Source organism: Phoenix dactylifera, unplaced genomic scaffold, assembly GCF_009389715.1.
Source record: "Phoenix dactylifera cultivar Barhee BC4 unplaced genomic scaffold, palm_55x_up_171113_PBpolish2nd_filt_p 000796F, whole genome shotgun sequence".
Lineage (NCBI taxonomy): Eukaryota > Viridiplantae > Streptophyta > Magnoliopsida > Arecales > Arecaceae > Phoenix > Phoenix dactylifera.
The window spans coordinates 77,470-99,932 of NW_024068163.1; the positions used below are offsets into that span (position 1 = coordinate 77,470).

The 22,463-nt window shown below is 51.1% G+C and overlaps 1 protein-coding gene across 1 annotated transcript in view; it reads left to right on the forward strand.

Annotated features, from left to right (window-relative positions):
- Positions 1-1,701: 1,701 nt before the first annotated feature.
- LOC103718613 (DNA mismatch repair protein PMS1) overlaps positions 1,702-22,463 on the forward strand; it is a 66,120-nt gene continuing 45,358 nt past the window's right edge. The window contains 4 exon segments of the mRNA XM_039120380.1: positions 1,702-2,304; positions 19,684-19,861; positions 19,864-20,006; positions 20,369-21,562. Of these exon segments, the coding sequence (XP_038976308.1) occupies positions 2,077-2,304; positions 19,684-19,861; positions 19,864-20,006; positions 20,369-21,562 (1,743 nt within the window). The 5' untranslated portion in view covers positions 1,702-2,076.

The window sequence follows — 22,463 nt, forward strand, 5'->3', positions numbered from 1 at the left end:
TCATTTTGGATGGGCGATATTATGGGGTACATGTTGCTAATCATTGCTAATCATTTTGTCCGGATGCTGCATTAACAGATCAAGCTTTAGATCTCTCTCTCTCTCTCCCCTTCCTTTTTTTTTTTTTTTGTTGGGGTGGGGGAGGTATTGAGGAAGGCTTAGATCTCTTTCGTCAATGGTTGTGATCATTGGGTCTGGACTAGGGATGGACCCAATGGGCAAAAAAATAGGCGGCGTCTATATACATATTCTTAAGCTTAATCCTTTGATTGCTGCAATTGAGAAACGGTTGGGACTCAGAGAAGCTTTGGCACATTTGGCACCGCTCCTAAGTAAAAGATTTTCTTATGAAGATTATTATGGAGGCAGCTACCTACAAGGCTACAAATCAATAATATTTGTACTATATTAGAAAGAAATTATTAGTTGTATATGAATCGGTCCGATCAGAAAGCAATACATGTAATAATAATTTTTTTTCTCCTCTAATGAATTTATTAGCAAATTATTATTAGACATGTTGCTTTTTGATTGAATTACAATAAATTAGGTCGAATTAATATTTTTTAATATTAGCCTTGGGCTCAACTAAATATATTATTAAAAAATTATTATTATTATTATTATTATTGTGATTATTATTGTTATTATTTATACATACACACGTATACATACATACACGTATACATACATAATTATATTCATAATTACGTATACATACATGTATACATACAAATTACGTATACATACATGTATACATACATAATTACGTATACATACATGTATATAAGGGCATTTGTGTCGAGGAAGTCTGGTTGAGGACGAAGATTGGGTGGTTCTATATACACCCCCCCTATTGCTAAGGACACCCCCCAAAAACCAAAAAAAAATACCCAAACTAACCTTTAGTGTAATTACCATATTGCCCTTGAAATTTTCTCCTACACCCCCCCTTCCTCCTCCTCCGTTTCGTCTTGAAAAGAAAAAAAAAAAACACCCCTCAAACCCCCCTTAAACCCCTCGATCCATTTACATCGTTTAGGCGATCTTTGAAGGAGATTTAAGCCCCATTCGAAGCATGGACAAGCAACTAGTGATTTGGGACGAAGAATCGGCCGCAAAGGTACGTGTTCCACCTTGTTTCGAAATTTTTTTTTTTTCACGGTTCGTGCTCCGTTCGGCACTGGATCGCCGAACAAAAGGCTTCTGTTCGGCTGAACAGTGCCGGACAGAAGCCTTCTGTTCGGCAACCCTCAACCGAACAGATCTGTTCGGCTGCACAGTGCCGAACAGAAGGCTTCTGTCCGGCACTGTTCAGCCGAACAGAAGCCTTTTGTTCGGCGATCCAGTGCCGAACGGAGCACGAACCGTGAAAAAAAAAAATTTCGGGAGAAGCCGGCGAGGTGGTTCCGGGAGAAGCCGGCGAGGTGGTCGGAGATCGGGAGAATGCCGGCGACGAGAGGGAGAAGGGGGAACGGGGGGTTTTGGGCGTTGGCGAGGTGTTTTGGAGGGGAAGAGCGGGGTGGGGGGAGGTTTGGGGGGTGTAGAGAGCAATTTAGGTGAGGGGGTGGGGAGGGTGGGGGGTAATTTAGGAATTTTTAATTTTTTAGGGGTGTCCTTAGCAAATGGGGGGGTGTAGAGAGTATTTAATTTTTTTTTAATTTTTGGGGGGTGTCCTGAGCAATAGGGGGGGTGTATCTTTCCGCGGAGGGAAGCCTTGTTTTGGCGCCAAACCATCAGTACAAGGGATCGAGAGCCTAGGGTTTTACCCGAGCCCCTAAAATCTCCGAGCCTCGTTACCAATTTCCTCTCCGTAATCACTTTCGCTTCCTACGATCTCCCATCCAGACCTCGATCCTGTCCGTACCCGCGTCGCGGCCTCCTCTTCCGTTCCGACCCGGAAAAGTTTGATCTTTTTGAATCCTTTAGGGTTTATGCGTTTGGTTTTAGATCTCCATGTTAACTGCTCTTTAATCCTCATCCTCTCGTCGTACTTTTCTCGATTCGATGTAGTGAACTAAATTGATTTGATTTTTTTTTCTTTTACCGAAGTAGTAGGTGAGCATGTGAAGTGAGATGGGAGGAGAAGGTGGTTCACCGGTTATTAAGGCCATCAATAAGGCGGTGGTTCACAGGATTTGTTCGGGTCAAGTGATTTTGGATCTTTCGTCTGCGGTCAAGGAGTTGGTGGAGAACAGTTTGGATGCCAGTGCGACCAGCATCGAGATAAGTCTCAAGGAATATGGTGAAGAGCATTTCAAAGTTATAGATAATGGCTGTGGCATCTCACCCAGTAATTTTCAGGTATCTGGCAATTTTATACGAGTTATAAGCAGTAAATTATACTCTCTAGTTCATCAAATGGTTACTATTTGATATATTTTCCCCCCTCTCCTATCTTGTTGAGATTATAATTGGGGATAGCTCAAGGTTAAAAAGGCTGCCTAAGGGTGAATGGGTATCCTTTCAACCTCAATGTAGATTCTATAGAGTAATCAGTAGAATCATGGGCACCCAATAAGAGAAGTAGATGAAGCTGCTTTCTATTTTTGACCACCTTCAAAGTCTCATTTTTCACACTTCCAAGAAGAAGTAAGCTGCATTTTTATGAGAGATGCCCAGAAATTTCTTGATGTCAACCTTGATTTAATACCTATAGATGTGAATCCATATAATTTGTGGGAGCAAAGAAAGTCTTCTTTATTCCATTGTTTGGCAATAAAAAGAAAATCCAAGGAGAGAAGATTAAGAAAAAAGTAAGGAGCCAAAGTTTTCTCTGCAGAAGTAAAGGTCCTCCCCACTGCTTTTCTAATAGGCACCAATTAGGGAACAAAATAATAACCAGCCACAGGATAACAAGAACTTGGGGTATATGCTAACTGCCTTTTCTACAATTTTCTCTTCAGCAAAGAATGAGAAAATTCATAATTTTTTTCTGTCCTGTTGTTTTTTTTCCCTTTCGCTTTCTCAGCAACGGCAAAACCTTACTGCTTTCAATACCAGTTACATAAGTTTTTATTTTGGAAGATTACTTGCAGGCACTTTCTTCAACTAGTGGAATTCGTGGTCCCTAGTCAAAGGGGGTAGTTTAGTGCACAAATTTGCTGAAATCATGGACAAGTTACATAGTAAAATGATGATTGCAAGAATGATTAAGATCTAAGAAAAGGAGGCTCAAACCAATGTTGGCGGAACTGGTACCAGGTACTGTATCGGTTGTCCAGCGGGACGAGTCGGTACGGGCCTACGTCGTGCCGTGTTGGGCCCGTACCATGCCGGGCCTATACCGGCACAATAAAGGACGGGAGAGAGAGAAGGGGGAGAGAGGCCGGTGGGGGGTGGCGGAGAGACAGCGGAGGGCCGTCAAAAGCTGGTGACCCGGGCAGGAGGCAGAGGAAATCTCCGCGGAATAGGAGACCTGCCCTGTTTTTCGGCCGTGGAGCCGCGGAGCCCGGAGGAGCGTCCTCCATGTAGCTCGCCGGCCTCCACCTCCCTCTCTCTTCCTTCCTCCCCCGCTCGCTCTCTTTTTTTCTCTTTTTCCTTCTCCTTCTGCTCCTCCAGCAACGGATTTCGTTTTCGTTGCCGGTCAGCCGCCGAGGCGGCTCGGAAAGGCCGGAACCCCCCGATTTGGGACAGTTCCGCCGACCCTGGCTTAAACAAATCTTGAATTAACAAATTTTACTTCATGACTTGTCAATTTGTGGATCTATTTTATGTGCTAAATTAAAGAGTCGGGAACAATATCTTGTTTTGAACCATGATTTGAAGTGTTAGCCCATGCTAGTTCGTGCAAGTGGGCATATGCCATGCTGGGCGAGTATGATGAGACCCCCAGCCCGCCGAGCCAAATCCATGATGGCTCAACCGAGGCCAACCTCGGCCAAGGCCAAGGATCGGGCCAACTCCACTACATGGAGGCTTGCCCAGGCCTCGGCCAACCAAGTCAGAAGAAAGCACTCGGGCTAAGCCTATCCGCATCAGACCACAACAGGTTAAGCCCGACCGCATTAGCACGTGCCCAACTAAACCTAATCAAAGGGGCCACGCACTAGCAAGCACAAAGGACCCATGCGCGCCCAAGTGGCACGCCACCTAACTCTCGGCCAGCCCATGCCTAGTAGAAGACCAAGTCAACAACAAGCCGAGCCAAATGGCAATCATCCAAAGGCCACAAGCATGAGAGCATAAAGGGAAAAGCCCCCCATTCCGGAAATGCAAACATTAGCAATCTGTGGAAGAATCCTAGGACTTTTCCATGGCCATTCGATCTCTGAGAGCAAGGGCCCAGATTTAATGGGCCAAAGATCAGCACCTCATGTGCGCGTGCCAAGTCACCAATCCGCACACATGAGAAAATACAAACAAGGTAGGACCTGCAAGGCGCCAACCAAAGACAAGTGCAAAATAAGAAAGGAGATCTTCATGCGGCCAAAAGATAGCAAGTGCAACCGATGGAGAATCCCCCATGTGCGTGACAAGTCAGTAATCCATGGCCAAAGAGGACATCAGCCGGACACTTGTCAAAGAATGAATAGATCACTCGCTTTGGCCAACCAAGCGCGCGCCCAAAGGATCCAGCCTTCCACCTTTGCAATTTCAGCATGTGACCTGCATGGGAGAAATTTGAATTTAAATTCTCCATGCGACCGATTAGGAAGTCTTTTGAATTTTAAATTATTCTGCCAATAAGCCATATGTGGCACATGAGTCTTAGGTCTATATAAGGGAGTCTTAGGCCTCTTGTGAGAAAAATCTTTGATCAGTTGTCATTTAGCTCTTTTGAGTTGTAAGTCCCTTAGGGAGTCGGCCACAAGGCTTGGGCTAGAGTAGGATAAATCAATTCTCTCTAGATTGTATTAGGCTAGTATGGACCCTTTCCGTCCTTACTAGAGTTCTTGTTACCTTTGTTGTTTTTTGGAATTCGAAGCCACATCCTTTTCTTCCATCCGAGTTTATTGCATGGTGTGTGTTTCTGCTGAGCGCTAGAATAGGATTCTAGACGAATAGGCGAGAGTTCCATGTAGCAAGAGTAGTCGCGTTACCCGCCCAAAGACAGTCCCACGACCACCATCCCATCTCAATGAAAGCACCAATGTTGGCTTGCGAGGCGTTGCGATCCCAAACTCCGTGCCAAGGGCGTTGCGATCCCAAACCCTACGCCAAGGATCTGCCGAGGGAGATGGGATGGTGGTCGTGGGACCGACTTTGGGCGGGTAACACAACTATCTCTTGCTGCTTGGAACTCTCGCCTATTCGCCTAGAATCCTATTCTAGTGCTCGGCAGAAACACACACCATACAAAGAACTTGGATGGAAGAAAAGTATGTGGCTTTGAATTCTAAAAAACAACGAAGGTAACAAGAACTCTAGTAAGGACGAAAAGGGTCCATACTAGCCTAATTCAGTCTAGAGAGGATTGATTTATCCTACTCTAGCCCAAGCCTTGCGGCCGACTCCCTAAGGAACTTACAACTCAAAACAGCTAAATGACAATTGATCCAAGATTTTCCTCACAAGAGGCCTAAGACTCATGTGCCACATATGGCTTATTGGCGGGATAATTTGAAATTCAAAAGACTTCCTAATCGGCCGCATGGAGAATTTAAATTCAAACTCCCATGCAGGTCACATGCTGAAGTTGCAAAGGTGGAAGGCTGGATCCTTTGGGCGCGCACTTGGTTGGCCGAAGCGAGTGATCCGTTCATCCTTTGACAAGTGTTTGGCTAATGTCCTCTTTGGCCATGGATTGTTGACTTGTCACGTGCATGGGGGATTCTCCATCGGTTACACTTGCCATCTTTTGGCCGCTCCTTTCTTATTTTGCGCTTGCCTTTGGTTGGCGCCTTGCTGATCCTTCCTTGTTTGTATTTCCTCATGTGTGCGGATTGGTGACTTGGCGCACGCACATGAGGTGCTGATCTTTGGCTCGTTGAATCTGGGCCCTTGCTTTCTCGGATCGGATGGCCATGGAAGAGTCCTGGGACTCCTCCACGGATTGCTATGTCTGCATTTCTGGAATGAGGGGCTTTTCCCTTTATGCTCCCACGCTTGTGGCCTTTGGATGATTGCCACCTGGCTTGGCTTGTTATTGACTTGGTCTTCTGCTAGGCATGGGCTGGTCGAGAGCTAAGTGGCGTGCCACTTAGGCACGCATGGGTCCTTTGTGCTTGCTGGTGCGTGGCGCCTTTGATTGGATTTAGCTGGGCGCATGCTAATGCGGTCAGGCTTAGCCTGTTGTGGTCTGATGTGGATAGGCTTAGCCCGAGCGCTTTCTTCTGACTTGGTTGGTCGGGGCCCGGGCAAGCCTCCATGCAGTGGAGTTGGCCCGATCCTTGGCCTTGACCGAGGTTGGCCTCGGTTGAGCCATCATGGATTTGGCTCGGCGGGCTGGGGGTCTCATTAGAGTACTGATACTGAACTGTGTCAACAAAACACTTATTAGGTTCTTCGTTTTTTCATTTTTTTAACTAGAAAAGGCTTTAACTTCTTTTATTTTATTTCAACTGCTGGGTGACATGCCCTGTCAGCGACCCATCAATCCTTTCTTGGAACAAAAAAGGAAACCAAGACCATAGCTATTTATAAGTCACAATTTAAGAAGAGCGAAGTGGAGTTTTAAATTAGTTGAATGTCATGTTAGGTCAAAATGTATTTAGGAATCTTGGTCTTCCTAGTCTAGTTCTTTTCCAAATAGTAGGAATTTTTTGTTGTAGTCTTCTCATTCCTGTGCCTGCAATTACTTTGTGCACTATTCTCCAATATGGAAACTGTTGGGGGAAAAACCCCAAGTCATACCGCCACGGAGGCGCTCGGCCAGAAAGCGCCGACCGGAAAGGCGCTCGGCCAAAGAGCGCCGACCAAAAAGATGCTCGGCCAAAAAGCGCCGACCAGGAAGGCGCCGACCAGGAAAGCGCCGACCAGGAAGGCGCCCGACCAGAGAGCACCAACCAGAGGGGTGCTCGGCTAGAGAGCGCCGATCCGAAAAGATGCTCGGCCCAAGAGCCGACTAGAGGACGCCGACCAGAAAAGCGCTCGATTAGAAGACGCTGACCAGAAGCATTAGAAGCAACCCCGCCACAGGGCGCCCCATTGGGCGACCAGCTCGGCTTGGCACCCCTGCCGAGCCGATTGCCTTGACCAAATGTTCAACTCCTGCCTAACCCCTTGAGGGACCTGACAACTCCACTACAACCTGCCGCTATCTCCAAGCTATCAAGGCATAAGATCTCCGCAGGTATTTGGCACGACCTGCCATTAATGCATGAGACCCCCTCAAGTCTCCGATGCACTCAGTCATTTAATGAACACGGCTCAAGACGATCTCCGGATCACTGAACCATCAAAGCGTATGGCTCTCCCTGACCGCCGGTTCACTCGGTAATAAATGCACTTACCATTCATGGACCCCAGGCCTACCACGGCCGGCGGTTCAACCACTCCAACAGGTCCGATCGACCGTGACAACTCCCTGGTTTCGGTCTGATTCGGCCTTATTTTCCACTACGCCATTAATGGGCCAAATCGTGCCCAATTATTACAAAAGAGAACAAACCCCCTGTCACCTCCCGGGCAACATAAAATCCTTCTATAAAAGGGAGCCTGGGAGGAAAGAAGGGGGGACCGGAACATAAGTAAACGGCACAGACACAATTGAGCACAATATTCTCTTCATCTTCTCCACATATCTCTTCCTTGCTCTCTCCACATATTTGCCCCCTCTGACTTAAGCATCGGAGGGCCGGCGCCGGGGAGCCCGGCCACCGGCTTTTTTGCAGGACAGGACAGGACGCACTCTCCCTCGCTCACCCTCCAGGAGGACGCAGCCGGCCGGCGCACCGCCGTCCGCCCTCCCTGCGGCGGAGCTCCTCCTCCCCTGGCTCCGTGGCGGCCCCCGGGTCCAATTTCCAGCAACAGTTGGCGCTAGAGGAAGGGTCCGAGTCGCTGCCATGAAGCTAAGAAGCAAAGGGGCTTCCAACGCCTCTCGACGTCCTCCACCCAGTCCTGAACATTCTGTCCAAAACTCACCACCTCCGGCCGAGTCAGCACCTCAAGTTCGGCCGGAGCAGTTTGATGCCCTGGTGCGACAGGTGCAGGCCTTGGCCACCGCTGTCCAAAGCCTGCAACCCAGGGGCATCCCAACGGCATCACCTCCTCCGGCTCCAGTTCAACCGGAGCCTCCTACAAGCGGACTTCCCCTTCGAGGTCAGGACTCTCAAGTCCAGGCCTCCCTCTGGAGAGAGCACCCAGTCAGAGGCCACGGAGGCTGGCCACAACCTTCAGAAGCTGAGTCGGTTCCGGGGCAACCTGCACCCGAACGAACCGCTACAGCGATCCTCCAGAATGACGAACTCGACAAGAAGGTCGAGAAGCTGGAGCGCCAAATCCAGGCACTCCACGGGAGAAAATCAGGACGTGACGGCGACTTCAAGTTCACTACGAAGTCACCCTTCTCTCCGGAGATCGAAGATGAACCGGTTCCGCTACGGTTCAAGATGCCCCAGGTGGAGCCTTACAACGGCAAGGCTGATCCCCTTGACCACCTGGAAAGCTACCGGGTCTTAATGGCCCTACAAGGAGCCTCGGAGGCCATGATGTGCAAGGCTTTTCCGGCGACACTCCGAGGACTAGCCCGACTGTGGTTTACCGGGCTGAAGCCGAATACTGTCTCCTCCTTTGAGCAGCTCGGCAGACAGTTTGCTGGCAATTTTGCCGCCAGCCAGCCCCAGCGGCGGACATCCGACTCCCTCCTTGATATCAAACAAAAGGAGGGAGAATCCTTCAAGGAGTATTTGGACCGGTTCACCGCCGCAACATGGGAGGTCCGGGAGCTTGACCAGTCAATCGCAATGTCAGCACTGAAGACTGGAGCCCGGTCCTACAAGTTCCTCTTCTCGATCGAGAAGAATTTCCCTGCGGACCTCCCCGAAATGCTCGCCCGGGCGCGGAAGTACGCCAAGGCTGAGGAAGCCGTGGCCGTTAGGCGGGGCGGGACCGAGCAGAACCCCAGGAAGAGACGCCGCGAGGAGCGCGGCCAGCCCAGAAGCCCGTCTCCGCGACGAGCTAAGAATCCGCCCCGCCCGAAGAGTCCACCCCGGTTGAGGGGACCGCCACAGCAGAGGTCATCACTCCGCCCGAAGTTCCAACTGCGAGCCCATGCACCCGAGGAGAGGTATGAAAAATACACTCCCCTCAATGCTCCTCGGGCTGAAATTCTCATGGAGATCGAGGGTCGGGATCGCATCCAGCTCCCACCTTCGAAACAAGATACCAGAATCCGGCGTGATTCCCGGAAGTATTGCCGTTTCCACCGGGATCACGGCCATGATACTGAGGATTGTTATCAGCTCCGAAACGAGATCGAAGCACTCATCCGCCGAGGGGTGCTCGATCGGTTTGTGCAAGGCCGGCGTGAAGAGAAGAAGCCAGCCGAAGGAGCCACACGGCCTGAAGGTTCAAATGCCAACAGGCCCATCGCCGGCGTCATCAACACCATCCAAGGCGGGGCCTCGGTTGGAGAAACTTCAGGGGAAGGAATCTCCTCGAAGCGCCTGCGCGCCTCTGAAGCCATCTCCTTTTCAGATGATGATCTAGAGGGAGTCGAAACTCCCCATGATGATGCCATGGTCATCTCCATGATCATAAACAAATTTGATGTAAAGCGCATCTTGGTCGATAATGGAAGCTCGGCGAATGTTTTGTATTATGGTGCCTATTGTAAAATGGGGATGACCAAAGAACAACTACGGAGGATGAATGCTCCGTTAGTTGGATTTACTGGGGATTCAGTCCCAGTAGAGGGCGAGATTGACCTTCTGGTCACAGCTGGGCTCGCCCCCCGTGAAAGTACCGTGGGGATGAGCTTCCTCGTGATACGCCTTCCCTCAGTCTACAATGCCATCCTCGGAAGGCCAGGCCTCAACGCCCTCCGAGCAGTGGTCTCAACTCACCACTTGCTCATGCGGTTCCCCACCGGCCAGGGAGTCGGCGAAGTTCGAGGAGATCAAATGGTGGCAAGGCGATGCTACCTGGCGACCAACGAGGCAAAGCGACCAGCCGAGGTGCCTGTCCCAGCGACCGACCAGCCATCGACTAAGATTCTGGAGGCACGGGTCAACCCTCAGAAAGAGCGGGTAGAGCCTGGTGAGTTATTAATTCAAGTTCCTTTACGAGAGAACTCTCCCGGGCTAACCGTGCAGATCGGCTCTGGCCTCAACGAGCATGAGAGGGGTCGCCTCGTCAATTTTCTACAAGACAACATGGATGTCTTCGCATGGTCGCCTGCAGACATGCCGGGGATAGACCCGGAGATCATGGTCCACCGGCTCCAAGTGAAGCCAACCAGCAAGCCCGTGCGACAAAAGAAACGAGGCGCTGCCCCTGAACGACAACGAGCAGCAGCCGAGGAGGTCGGCAAGCTCCTTGAAGCTGGCTTCATCCGGGAGATATCCTACCCGGAATGGCTCGCCAACGTGGTCCTCGTCAAGAAAGCCAGCGGAAAGTGGCGCATGTGCGTGGACTACACCGACCTGAACAAAGCCTGCCCAAAGGACAGCTTCCCACTCCCCAGCATCGACCAGCTCGTGGACTCCACCTCAGGTCACGAGCTGATGGCATTTATGGACGCCTTTTCCGGATATAACCAGATCCGCATGGCGCCAGAAGATGAGGAAAAGACAGCCTTCATCACCGATGGGGGAACTTACTGCTACAAAGTGATGCCGTTCGGTTTAAAAAATGCCGGGGCAACTTATCAAAGGCTGGTCAGCCGGATCTTCAAAGACCAGATAGGCCGGAACATGGAGGTCTATGTTGATGATATGCTGGTGAAAAGCAAGGTGGCACAAGACCATATAGCCGACCTCAATGAAGCCTTCTCCACACTCCGAAAGTACCAGATGAAGCTCAATCCAGCCAAATGTGCATTCGAAGTCACCTCCGGCAAATTCCTCGGCTTCATTATTACACAACGGGGAATCGAGGCCAACCCCGAAAAGATCCGAGCCCTTCAAGAGATGACGCCTCCCAGGACGGTCAAGGAGGTACAACGGCTCACAGGCCGAGTGGCAGCCCTTGGGAGATTCATCTCCCGCTCGGCCGAGCGCTGCCTTCCATTCTTTACAGCCCTCAAGAAGCCGAAGAATTTTTGTGGTCGGACGAGTACCAGCAATCTTTTGAGGAGCTCAAGCATCTACTGGCTTTCCCTCCCCTGCTCACAAAGCCTCAACAGGGAGAGCTGCTTTATCTATATCTAGCCGTCTCCCCTGTAGCAGTAAGCTCGGTCCTGGTCCGAGAGGAGGATAAACTTCAAAAACCAGTATATTACACCAGCCGGGTCTTGAGGGACGCCGAGACCCGATACTCCAAGCTGGAGAAGACTGTCTATGCTCTGGTCATCTCAGCTCGGAGGCTCCGACCCTACTTCCAAGCTCATACAGTGGCTGTACTGACCGACCAGCCGGTCAAGCAAATCCTGCAAAGATCAGACCGTGCGGGCCGGATCACTAAATGGGCCGTCGAGCTCGGGGAATTCGACCTCGAGTACCGACCCAGACCGGCGATCAAAGCACAAGTGCTCACAGACTTTATAGTCGAGTGCACCATACCGGACGAGGCCGAGCCCGAACCTGAGCCACCAACGGTTCCGACCCCGAGTTTGACATGGACTCTGCATGTCGATGGCTCTTCAAACTCGGGGGTAGCGGAGCGGGACTTATCCTCACCAGCCCGGAGGGGGTGGTCGCTGAGCAAGCCTTGCGCCTCGAGTTTCCTGCTTCCAATAATATGGCGGAGTACGAAGCGCTTGTCGCCGGGCTCAAGCTAGCCAAAGAGTTAGGAGTAAAGGACTTGAAGGCCTTCAGTGATTCTCAGCTCGTCGTCAACCAAATTATGGGCGACTTTGAAGCCAGAGACCCGACCATGCAGAAGTATCTTCAGAAGGTACGGGATCTCGCCTCGACCCTGGACTCTTTTCACATTCAACATGTTATCAGGTCGGAGAATCTCAGGGCCGACCAGCTATCAAAGCTGGCGTCCTCTCGCATGAGCGAGCTTCCCAAGGAGGCAGTACTGGAGTACCTCCAAAAGCCCAGTACAGACGAGCCAGAGCAGACCCTCTGCACTGAGTTCGAGCCGAGCTGGATGGACGCACTCATCAGCTATCTGCAAGATGAAGTCCTTCCCACTGATGAACAAGAAGCTCGCCGAATAAAGCGCTCCGCCACCCGGTACATACTATACGAGGGAAAGCTCTATCGGAGATCTTTCACATCTCCCCTCCTCAGATGCCTTCGCCCAACGGAGGCTGATTATGCCATGCGCGAGGTCCATGAAGGGATTTGTGGAAATCATCTAGGAGGGCGAGCATTGGCCCATAAAATTCTGCGCCAAGGATATTATTGGCCGACACTCCAGAAGGATGCTATGGACTTTGTCCAAAGATGTGACCGGTGCCAGAGGAACGCCAATGTCCAACGCCGGCCCTCGGCTCCCTTAACTTCAATCAGCTCCCCTTGGCCTTTTGCCCAGTGGGGAATTGACATCCTAAGGCCATTTCCACTGGCCACTGGGCAAAGGAAGTTCCTGGTCGTCTCCATCGACTATTTCACAAAATGGGTGGAAGCCGAGCCCCTTGCCCGGATTACCGAGCAGAAGATGCGGAATTTTGTTTGGAAGTCCATAATCTGCAGATTCGGGCTTCCCCGCATCCTCATCTCTGACAACGGTCGCCAGTTTGACAACATTCACTTCAGAAATTCTGCTCCGAGCTTGGCATTGACCACCGCTTCACCTCGGTTGCGCACCCTCAGACAAACGGAGAAACCGAGGTAACAAACCGTACTATTTTGCAGGGTCTCAAAGCCAGGCTCGACAAATCCAAAGGACAATGGGTCGAAGACCTATACAATGTCCTGTGGGCTTACCGGACCACGTTCCGCGTCCCCACCGGCGAGACTCCCTTCAACCTGACATACGGGACGGAGGCTGTCATCCCACTGGAGATTGGGATTCCTTCTCCGAGAGTCGAGCATCACGACGCCAGCTCCAACTCTTTGCAGCTCAGAAGCAACCTTGACCTAGTCGAGGAAACAAGGGAGGCCGCCCGAGTTCGTATGGCGAGGTACCAGCAAAGGACAGCTCAATACTACAACGCCAGGGTCAAAGTCAAATCTTTCAGACCACGGGACCTTGTCCTCAGAAGAGCTGAAGCCTCCCGACCAACTGAGCAAGGGAAGCTGGCCCCGAACTGGGAAGGACCATACCGAGTCACGCGCATCCGCCGACCCGGAACCTATAAATTGGAGTCTCTAGATAGGACTCCCATTCCGCGGAGCTGGAGCTCTGAAAATCTCCGCGTGTACCACCAGTAGAACCCCAAGGGGTCCTCCATTATTCAACTATTGAATCTCATTCTATGAATTTCATTTCATAATAAACTTATGGTCTGCATACTCATTCCAAGCTCACCGATTTTCCTGGTTATCTCATGATCCCAGGTTTATTTCTCCTCCCCTGACCACGGTTGGGATGCCCCGATGTCTCGGGATGATGGGGGGACTTACGAGGATTCCCCTGAAGATGTTCGTGAGTTCGTGATACGCTCTCCATCGGCCAACGAGCTCGGCTCGTTCTCCTACCCTGACCACGGTCAGGATGCCCTGTCACAACGGGATGCCCCGATCCGTCGGGATGGCTCGAGACGTCGAGATACGGTCTTAAGTGACCGACGAGCTCGGCTCGTCCTCCATCGACTTCCACCGACGAGCTCGGCTCGTGCTCCATCGGCCAATGAGCTCGGCTCGTTCTCCTACCCTGACCACGGTCAGGATGCCCCGAGACGTCGGGATGCCCCGATCCGTCGGGATGCCCTGAGACGTCAGGATGCCCCAATATATTGGGATGCCCTGCCACAACGGGATGCCCCGATCCGTCGGGATGGCTCGAGACGTCGAGATACGGTCTTAAGTGACCGACGAGCTCGGCTCGTCCTCCATCGACTTCCACTGACGAGCTCGGCTCGTGCTCCATCGACTTCCACCGACGAGCTCGGCTCGTTCTCCTACCCTGACCACGGTCAGGATGCCCCGAGACGTCGGGATGCCCTGATCCGTCGGGATGCCCCGAGACGTCGGGATGCCCCGGCTATAGGGATGCTCGAGACGTCGAGATATGAGTTGCGGTCCTCTCTGACCAGACGAGCTCGGCTCGTTCTCCATCGACTTCCACCGACGAGCTCGGCTCGTGCTCCATCGGCCAACGAGCTCGGCTCGTTCTCCTACCCTGACCACAGTCAGGATGCCCCGAGACGTCGGGATGCCCCGATCCGTCGGGATGGCTCGAGACGTCGAGATACGGTCTTAAGTGACCGACGAGCTCGGCTCGTCCTCCATCGACTTCCACCGACGAGCTCGGCTCGTGCTCCATCGGCCAACGAGCTCGGCTCGTTCTCCTACCCCGACCTCGGCCGGGATGCCTCGAGACGTCGGGATGCCCCGATTCTTCGGAATGCCCCGATACGTTGGGATGCGGTCTTCACTGACCAAGACGAGCTCGGCTCGTTCTCCACCGGCTTCAACCAACAAGCTCGGCTCGTTCTCCATCACCGGATTTCTCTGCCGACGTCCTCAAAGAGCGGACCCCGAGCAGAGGAAGCGTCTTCAGTCGCCTCGGCGCAAGGACGCACACGGTACAAGGTACCCATTTATTTAATGTTTTTACATTATCTTATCTATTCTTGGATCTCTGCCGACGTCCTTAAAGAGCGGACCCCGAGCAGAGGAAGCGTCTTCAGTCGCCTCGGCGCAAGGACGCACACGGTACAAGGTACCCATTTATTTAATGTTTTTACATTATCTTATCTATTCTTGGATCTCTGCCGACGCCCTTAAAGAGCGGACCCTGAGCAGAGGAAGCGTCTTCAGTCGCCTCGGCGCAAGGACGCACACGGTACAAGGTACCCATTTACTTAATGTTTCTACATTATCTTATCTGTTTTGGATTTCTCTGCCGACGTCCTCAAAGAGTGGACTCCGAGCAGAATGTTTTAGTCGTCTCGGCGTGAAAACACTCACGATACCAACAAACTTGGTATAAACCTAGTCTGTTGAATCCCCGTCACGAGCTGACGAGCATTCGACCCATTCGTTGGAAAAGAATCCGGTCCGCCCCGGCAACCCGAGGCTCGGATTCAAAGTTCACTATGCTAAAAAATCCAAGTCCTAGCGACCGCCCCAGGGCTTGGTCGAATTCTGGACTAGGCTCGGAAAAATTCTCCGAGCCCAAATCCCCTTGGTATAAGCATAAGCGTCGCTATACCACTGGCCGAAGGACCGAGCATGGAGCTCGGCTAGCCAAACCTAAAACCAAACCCTGTGGCGGGTAAAGCTGAAGCCCTAGAGCCCATATCCTCGGAACCTAAAATGGATCCGAGCAGATAAACTTGGACTACAACAGACGAGTTTCCAAAAAAGTATATTCATTTCAAAAAGCCCGTAGGCTGAGTACAAAAATTCGGGTTCGGCCCTTACAAGTATGGGGGGCCATCCCGACTTTACAAAATAACAAAAATTACATCAAGGCTCGAGCTCGACCACTTCGGCTTCGGCAGTATCGGGAGCGGTAGGCTCAGCAGTTGGGGCTTCAGTAGCCTCGGCAGCAATGGGAGTAGCCTCAGGGCGGCTTCGGGGGCGGCTTCGGTCGCCTCGGCCGGACCTCCCTGGTCGGCCCCCGGAGTTTCTGCCTCCGCCTCCGGCCTCTCGACCCCTGCTCCCGGTTGAAGCAGGTTTACGTCAAAATCCGGGAGGAGCCGCCGCAGTTGGTTGCGGAAATCCCGGAAGCCCTGGATCAGCCCATTCACGCCCTCCTCTGCTAGGAGGTCGTGAAACTCCTCCGACTCGCGGAAGAGCCTCACCGCGTTCTGGGCTTGCTCCCGAGCCTCGAGCTCCCGAGCCTCGTGGTATGCGGCCTTCCGCTCAAGGGTTTTTATTTCCCGCTCGAGCTCTAAGTGTCGGAGGCGGGCATTCCCCACCTCCTGCTCGCGGGAGGCCAACGCCAGCTCGGCTGCGGCCAAACGAGCCTCGGCGGTGCGCACTTCGGACCTTGCTAGTGTGTGCGCGCCCTTCTCTTCATCGAGCTCGGCGGTCAGAGCTCGAATTCTTTCGTCGGATGCTCCAATTCTTTCTTGGAGCACCTGACGTTCGGCCTCGGAGGCCTGGTACCTCGCCTCGGCGGCCAGGTACCTCGCCTGGGCCTCCTCGTAACCGCGCTGGCACCTCCGGGCCCGCTCCCGGTAGTCTTGGACTATGTGCATCAGCATTTCCGTCTCGTGCAAGTGCTGTAAAAGAGACGAAAAGAAAAACATAAGGCGCTGCGAGTAAAAATCTTTTACAAATTACGCAGATGAAAATTTTACTTACCCGGACAGCGTTGCAGCGGGTAGCGTCCATGAAGGCATTGTAGCTCATGGACTGTATCGTGGCCCGGTCGGCCGGGAGCAGCGCGACCCGAAATACTTCGCGCGCCACTCGAGGGTTTTCGAGGGCTGAATCGCCCTCGAATACCGACCAGGTGAGTGCAAGAGGCACTCGCTCCCCCGAGCCTGATGGGCCCGGAAGGCCAGCATCGGCTGGCCTCGGCGGAGCCGACCCCGAGGCTCCCTGACTGCTCCCCGACTCGGAGCTAGGGGGCTGGGGTCGGACAAGCGGCCGATCTGACTGCCGCACGACTGAGGCGGGGCGCGCAAGCGCGGGACCCGCAGGACTCCTCCCCTGGTCGGCAACTGGAGCGTCCTGCCGACCAGGAACTTGTGCCAGGGGCACCGGGCATGGGAGCACTGCTGAAGCTCCCCGGGAGCCCGAGCCCCTGGAATCCGCGCCCTCTCTCTGACCAGCATCGGGGTGCGCGGGGCGAGAAGGACCCGCCTCGGCCACTGCTGTCGCTGGGGTTGCTGAGGTCGCCGAGACCTTCTGCTTCTTCCTCGGCTCGGTGGGCTCGCCCGAGAGCTCGGCTGCCCTCTTCTGGAAGCGGGCGTAGAGGACTTCGCTTTTAGTCACCATCTTTGCGATATCTGCAAAGGCGAACAGGATTAGAACATTAGAACAGTAAGGAAATAAAAAGAGACTAACTATCCTTACCGTGGGGACGTGCCGAGCTCAGGCCCACGTTCACCAGAGCGTCCTCACATGTGAGGCCGTTCAGCAAAATGCCGTCCCCGAGGCCGCGGATGGTGTCGATGATCCTCTGCTCACGTGGAGAAAGCTGGGGGGGTTTGTTGATGGACCTGAGCTGGGCCGGCCCCCACCTGGGGTCAAACCCCCAGGACCGTTCAGAACCTAGGAAGAAGAATTTCTTCTTCCAGTCATGAATGGACGAGGGGGCACCATGAAGAGTGGCCGACCCGCCCGAAGGGCGATGTAGAGCCACTCACCGTCTTCCGGATTCGACTTAAAAATAAAAAGTCGCCGAAAAACGTTGACAGAGGTCGGAATCCCGTGCAGTAAGCACAGTGACAGGAAACCGATCACCGTCCTCCAGGCATTCGGAGCGAGTTGCGCTGGAACCAGCCGGCATACCATCAGCAACTCATTCACGAAGCTGTGAAGAGGAAATCGGAGACCGGCCCAGAGTGACTCTAGGTACACTCCAATCCGGCCTACCGGAGGATCGGTTACCCGATCCCCACGCCTGGCGGGTTCCAAACGGAACCCGTGAAGAGGGAAAAACCACTCTTCGGTCATTTCGACCTCCAGGACGCTCATGGTAGATACAACCTCACTGGGAGGAGAACCCATTGAGAGAGAGAGATTAAAAAGAAAAAGGGGGACCTGAGGAAGATGTCGGAGAAAAGAACTTCGGACTGTGAAAAGCTGGGGGAAGAAAAGTTGGAAGCAGAAGGCAATAGGAAGGGACGAAGGGCCAGGGGAGAGTTTATATAAACCTCCCCAACGGCCCCGATCGGCAAAAAGAAAAGCCGCACCCCGTTGAGATGACCACACGTGTCGGTCCAAAAGACAGAACGACGCATTTAATTAGGGCTAACGCTTCGAACGCCGAAGCGCCCCATCGGATCGTGCGGCCCCATCATGAGCCCACGGCGCGAGGACGCCTCGCAAAAGGTGTTCCAATAATGAGGATTTTCGGGAAAGAAGAGACGCCGCCTATTAAAGGCATCTCGAAGCGTCCGATAATTCAAAATGCGCAATAAATTAAAATTTTCGGAATTCATAATGACCCAGCTAAAGCTACTTCCCGCGCTCCAGCTGGTAGCCAACTGGAACTCGAAAGTCGGGGGGTAGTGTTGGGGGAAAAACCCCAAGTCATACCGCCACGGAGGCGCTCGGCCAGAAAGCGCCGACCGGAAAGGCGCTCGGCCAAAGAGCGCCGACCAGAAAGATGCTCGGCCAAAAAGCGCCGACCAGGAAGGCGCCGACCAGGAAAGCGCCGACCAGGAAGGCGCCCGACCAGAGAGCACCAACCAGAGGGGTGCTCGGCTAGAGAGCGCCGATCCGTAAAGATGCTCGGCCCAAGAGCCGACCAGAAAAGCGCTCGATTAGAAGACGCTGACCAGAAGCATTAGAAGCAACCCCGCCACAGGGCGCCCCATTGGGCGACCAGCTCGGCTTGGCACCCCTGCCGAGCCGATTGCCTTGACCAAATGTTCAACTCCTGCCTAACCCCCTGAGGGACCTGACAACTCCACTACAACCTGCCGCTATCTCCAAGCCATCAAGGCATAAGATCTCCGCAGGTATTTGGCACGACCTGCCATTAATGCATGAGACCCCCTCAAGTCTCCGATGCACTCAGTCATTTAATGAACACGGCTCAAGACGATCTCCGGATCACTGAACCATCAAAGCGTATGGCTCTCCCTGACCGCCGGTTCACTCGGTAATAAATGCACTTACCATCCATGGACCCCAGGCCTACCACGGCCGGCGGTTCAACCACTCCAACAGGTCCGATCGACCGTGACAACTCCCTGGTTTCGGTCTGATTCGGCCTTATTTTCCACTACGCCATTAATGGGCCAAATCGTGCCCAATTATTACAAAAGAGAACAAACCCCCTGTCACCTCCCGGGCAACATAAAATCCTTCTATAAAAGGGAGCCTGGGAGGAAAGAAGGGGGGGACCGGAACACAAGTAAACGGCACAGACACAATTGAGCACAATATTCTCTTCATCTTCTCCACATATCTCTTCCTTGCTCTCTCCACATATTTGCCCCCTCTGACTTAAGCATCGGAGGGCCGGCGCCGGGGAGCCCGGCCACCGGCTTTTTTGCAGGACAGGACAGGACACACTCTCCCTCACTCGCTCACCCTCCAGGAGGACGCCGCCGGCCGGCGCACCGCCGTCCGCCCTCCCTGCGGCGGAGCTCCTCCTCCCCTGGCTCCGTGGCGGCCCCCGGGTCCAATTTCCAGCAACAGAAACTATCTGGGAAATGCCTTTTTTTTCTTCTAATGGTTTCACATGCATTTTGAGGATGTCTTACATATTCGTTTATCTATAAATGCTTCATACTTCTCGAATGTTATGCATTTTGGCCACTGCTCCCTCATGTTTTCTTTCTCTGCAAAATAAGTTGTTATGCTTTTATTAATAATACAGCATTATAGTTCTTCTTGCACTTCTAGTAATTTCTTTGGTTGTGTTGGCAATAACTATTCTCTTGACTTGCTGCAGGCCCTTGCTCTTAAGCATCATACTTCCAAAATAGCAGATTTTTCTGATCTTCACACTTTAACAACATTTGGCTTCAGAGGAGAGGCACTAAGTTCCCTTTGTGCATTGGGGAAGTTGACTGTGGAAACAAGAACAAAAAATGAGCCGGTTGGCACACATTTGACATTTGATCATTCAGGTTGGTAACAAATGAAAGGAAAACTGCACGTCAAGTTGGCACCACTGTGACTGTTGAGAAATTATTCTCCACTTTGCCCGTGCGAAGTAAGGAATTTAGTCGCAACATTCGGCGAGAATATGGAAAGCTTGTTTCTTTATTAAATGTGAGACAGCCTTTCTCCACACTACTATAGGAATCATTTCACTTGTTATTTCATGAATTATATTTGTCAGTTTTGTAATTCCTCACTTAGTCTAAACTTTCAAGTCTCAACCCATTGTACTTGGTTAACTATTACATGTCATTATGTTCTAAGGATCTTCTTCTTGGGTGGTTGTCTATTGTCTTATGTATTGCTTTCCCTGGTGGTTACTCTCCTTGCTGATATTTTCAGTATCATTCATTTATGCATATGCATATGCCCTAATTTCTACTTTTCTTTTCTTTTTTTCAAAAAAAAGATTGTCGTTAATGCCTTCTCCGAAGTAATTAATTGGATCTAATTTTTTCTTCATGCTTTATCAGGCATATGCTATAATTGCTAAAGGAGTCCGATTACTTTGCACGAACTCGACTAGCAAAAGTTCAAAATCTGTGGTGCTAAAAACTCAAGGAAGCAGTTCAATAAAGGATAATATCATAACTGTCTTTGGTTTAAACACCTTCCAATGCTTAGCGCCTTTGAGTTTATGCATATCTGAAGGCTGCACCATCGAGGGCTTTCTTTCCAAGCCAGGATGTGGCAGTGGTCGTAATTTGGGAGACAGGCAGTTTTTTTATGTAAATAGGAGACCTGTTGATATGCCAAAGATCAGCAAACTTGTCAATGAATTATATAGACTCTCAAATGCCAAGCAATATCCCATTGCAATCTTGAATTTTATTGTACCAACTACATCTTATGATGTTAATGTAACTCCTGATAAGAGGAAAATTTTCTTTTCTGATGAGAACTCCCTTATGCTTTCTTTACGAGCAGCTATAGAAAGGATATATTCTCCTCATCAGTGCAGTTATTCTACCAACAACATTAGGGAGCGCGAGAAAGAGGCAGATATCATTGACTCGGATGTTCATCATAATGATGAGGAGCCCTTGGCAACACCCGAATCTCCTAAAGGTGGTGGGCTAGCGGAAATCTCATCTTGTCAAGAATTGGTTGTGGATGATTACTCACCAAAGACACCGCAAGTGCAGAGTCAGGATTTCCATGAGAAACTGGGAACTGTTCAAGGTGACAGAAGCTCTCAACAAAAGGAATTGACTCTTAATGCGTGTGAGATCAACAAATCTGAAAGTCTTTCTGCCTACCAGTATAAGCAATCTAGTAGCTCTGCCAAATCAACTGCGAAAATTGATGGGAAGAGTGCAAATCACCCAAGATTAATGAAGAAAGACAAAGTTTCTCATTCAAATCTTGTACAATCTTCACTTACAAACTTTGTGACTCCAAGTAAGAGGAAGCATGAAAATAGATGCAGTGTGTTGTCTGAAATGCCCGTTCTGAGAAATGAAAATATTTCTTGTCAAGTCAGAAAAATAAGTTCAGAAATGCATGCTTCAGTCTCAAGATCCCATACATGTAATGATCAAGGGGATAATTCTCCTGAAGCCAGCACAGAAACATTAGAGGAGCACCATGTATCATTGAATATCTCTAACAGAGAGGAGATTTCCCTTTCTGGTAAATATGACATGCGTGATGGAGGATCTAGTGGGGTATGTAAACTTTTTTTAATACTTCATTCACCTTTGCCAGATATTCATTCATTTTATGTTGTAAATTGCTTTCGTCAGCATAGACTAGTAATGTAGTTGAAGTGGCTCCTAGTCCTACTGCATTGTGCTTTCCTTGGTGAGTTGTACTCAGAGGATTAGTTTGTTGTCATTATTGAGCCACATTTAGAAACTTATTATTGGTTAGGACTTAGAAGTCTTCAGATAATCACATCCTGCAGTGTATTTTCATAATGCCAAGGTTGAAGCAAGTTTTTAAATATTGAACCGTATTAGGCCAATACAGGGCGTACTGCAAGGTCCGCCGAACCGGTACTGGTAGGCGTTTTGGACTGGTTTAGTACTGGTTCGTACTGATGCCGAACCGGTGTGCTGCCCAGTGCACACAGGCGCGCGCCAATGCTGTTCCCCGCGGTCCCGCACGGTTCGCACCAGGAACCGCTCGGTTCCGGCGCCGGAACCGTTTTCCACCGTCGTATCGTACCGGTCAGGGACCAGACCGGTCCGGTAACAACCTAATAGAATACCAATATCATAATGAAGGCTTGATGTTTTCTATACAGTCATATGGTACTATTTTCTTTGATGATTCCAAAAATATACCATGAGTCAACATAGGAGCATATTATCCTAATAAGGGACTAGTATCACGCTATATACCAAAATTCAAAGCATTAGTTGAAACCTGAAAGTGTTGTCTAAGCATACTCTTCAACACATCTACACTGTATTTGCTAATTCTTGCATGTGTGTAATGAGATTTTATGCAGGCTCTTGCCAACAATGCATTGGGAACCTACTCTTCTTAATATTAGACCTTCAATTGTGCCTTCTTGACCGACGACTTTTTTGGTATTGAGCTGCTTATAGTTCGCTATCTCGG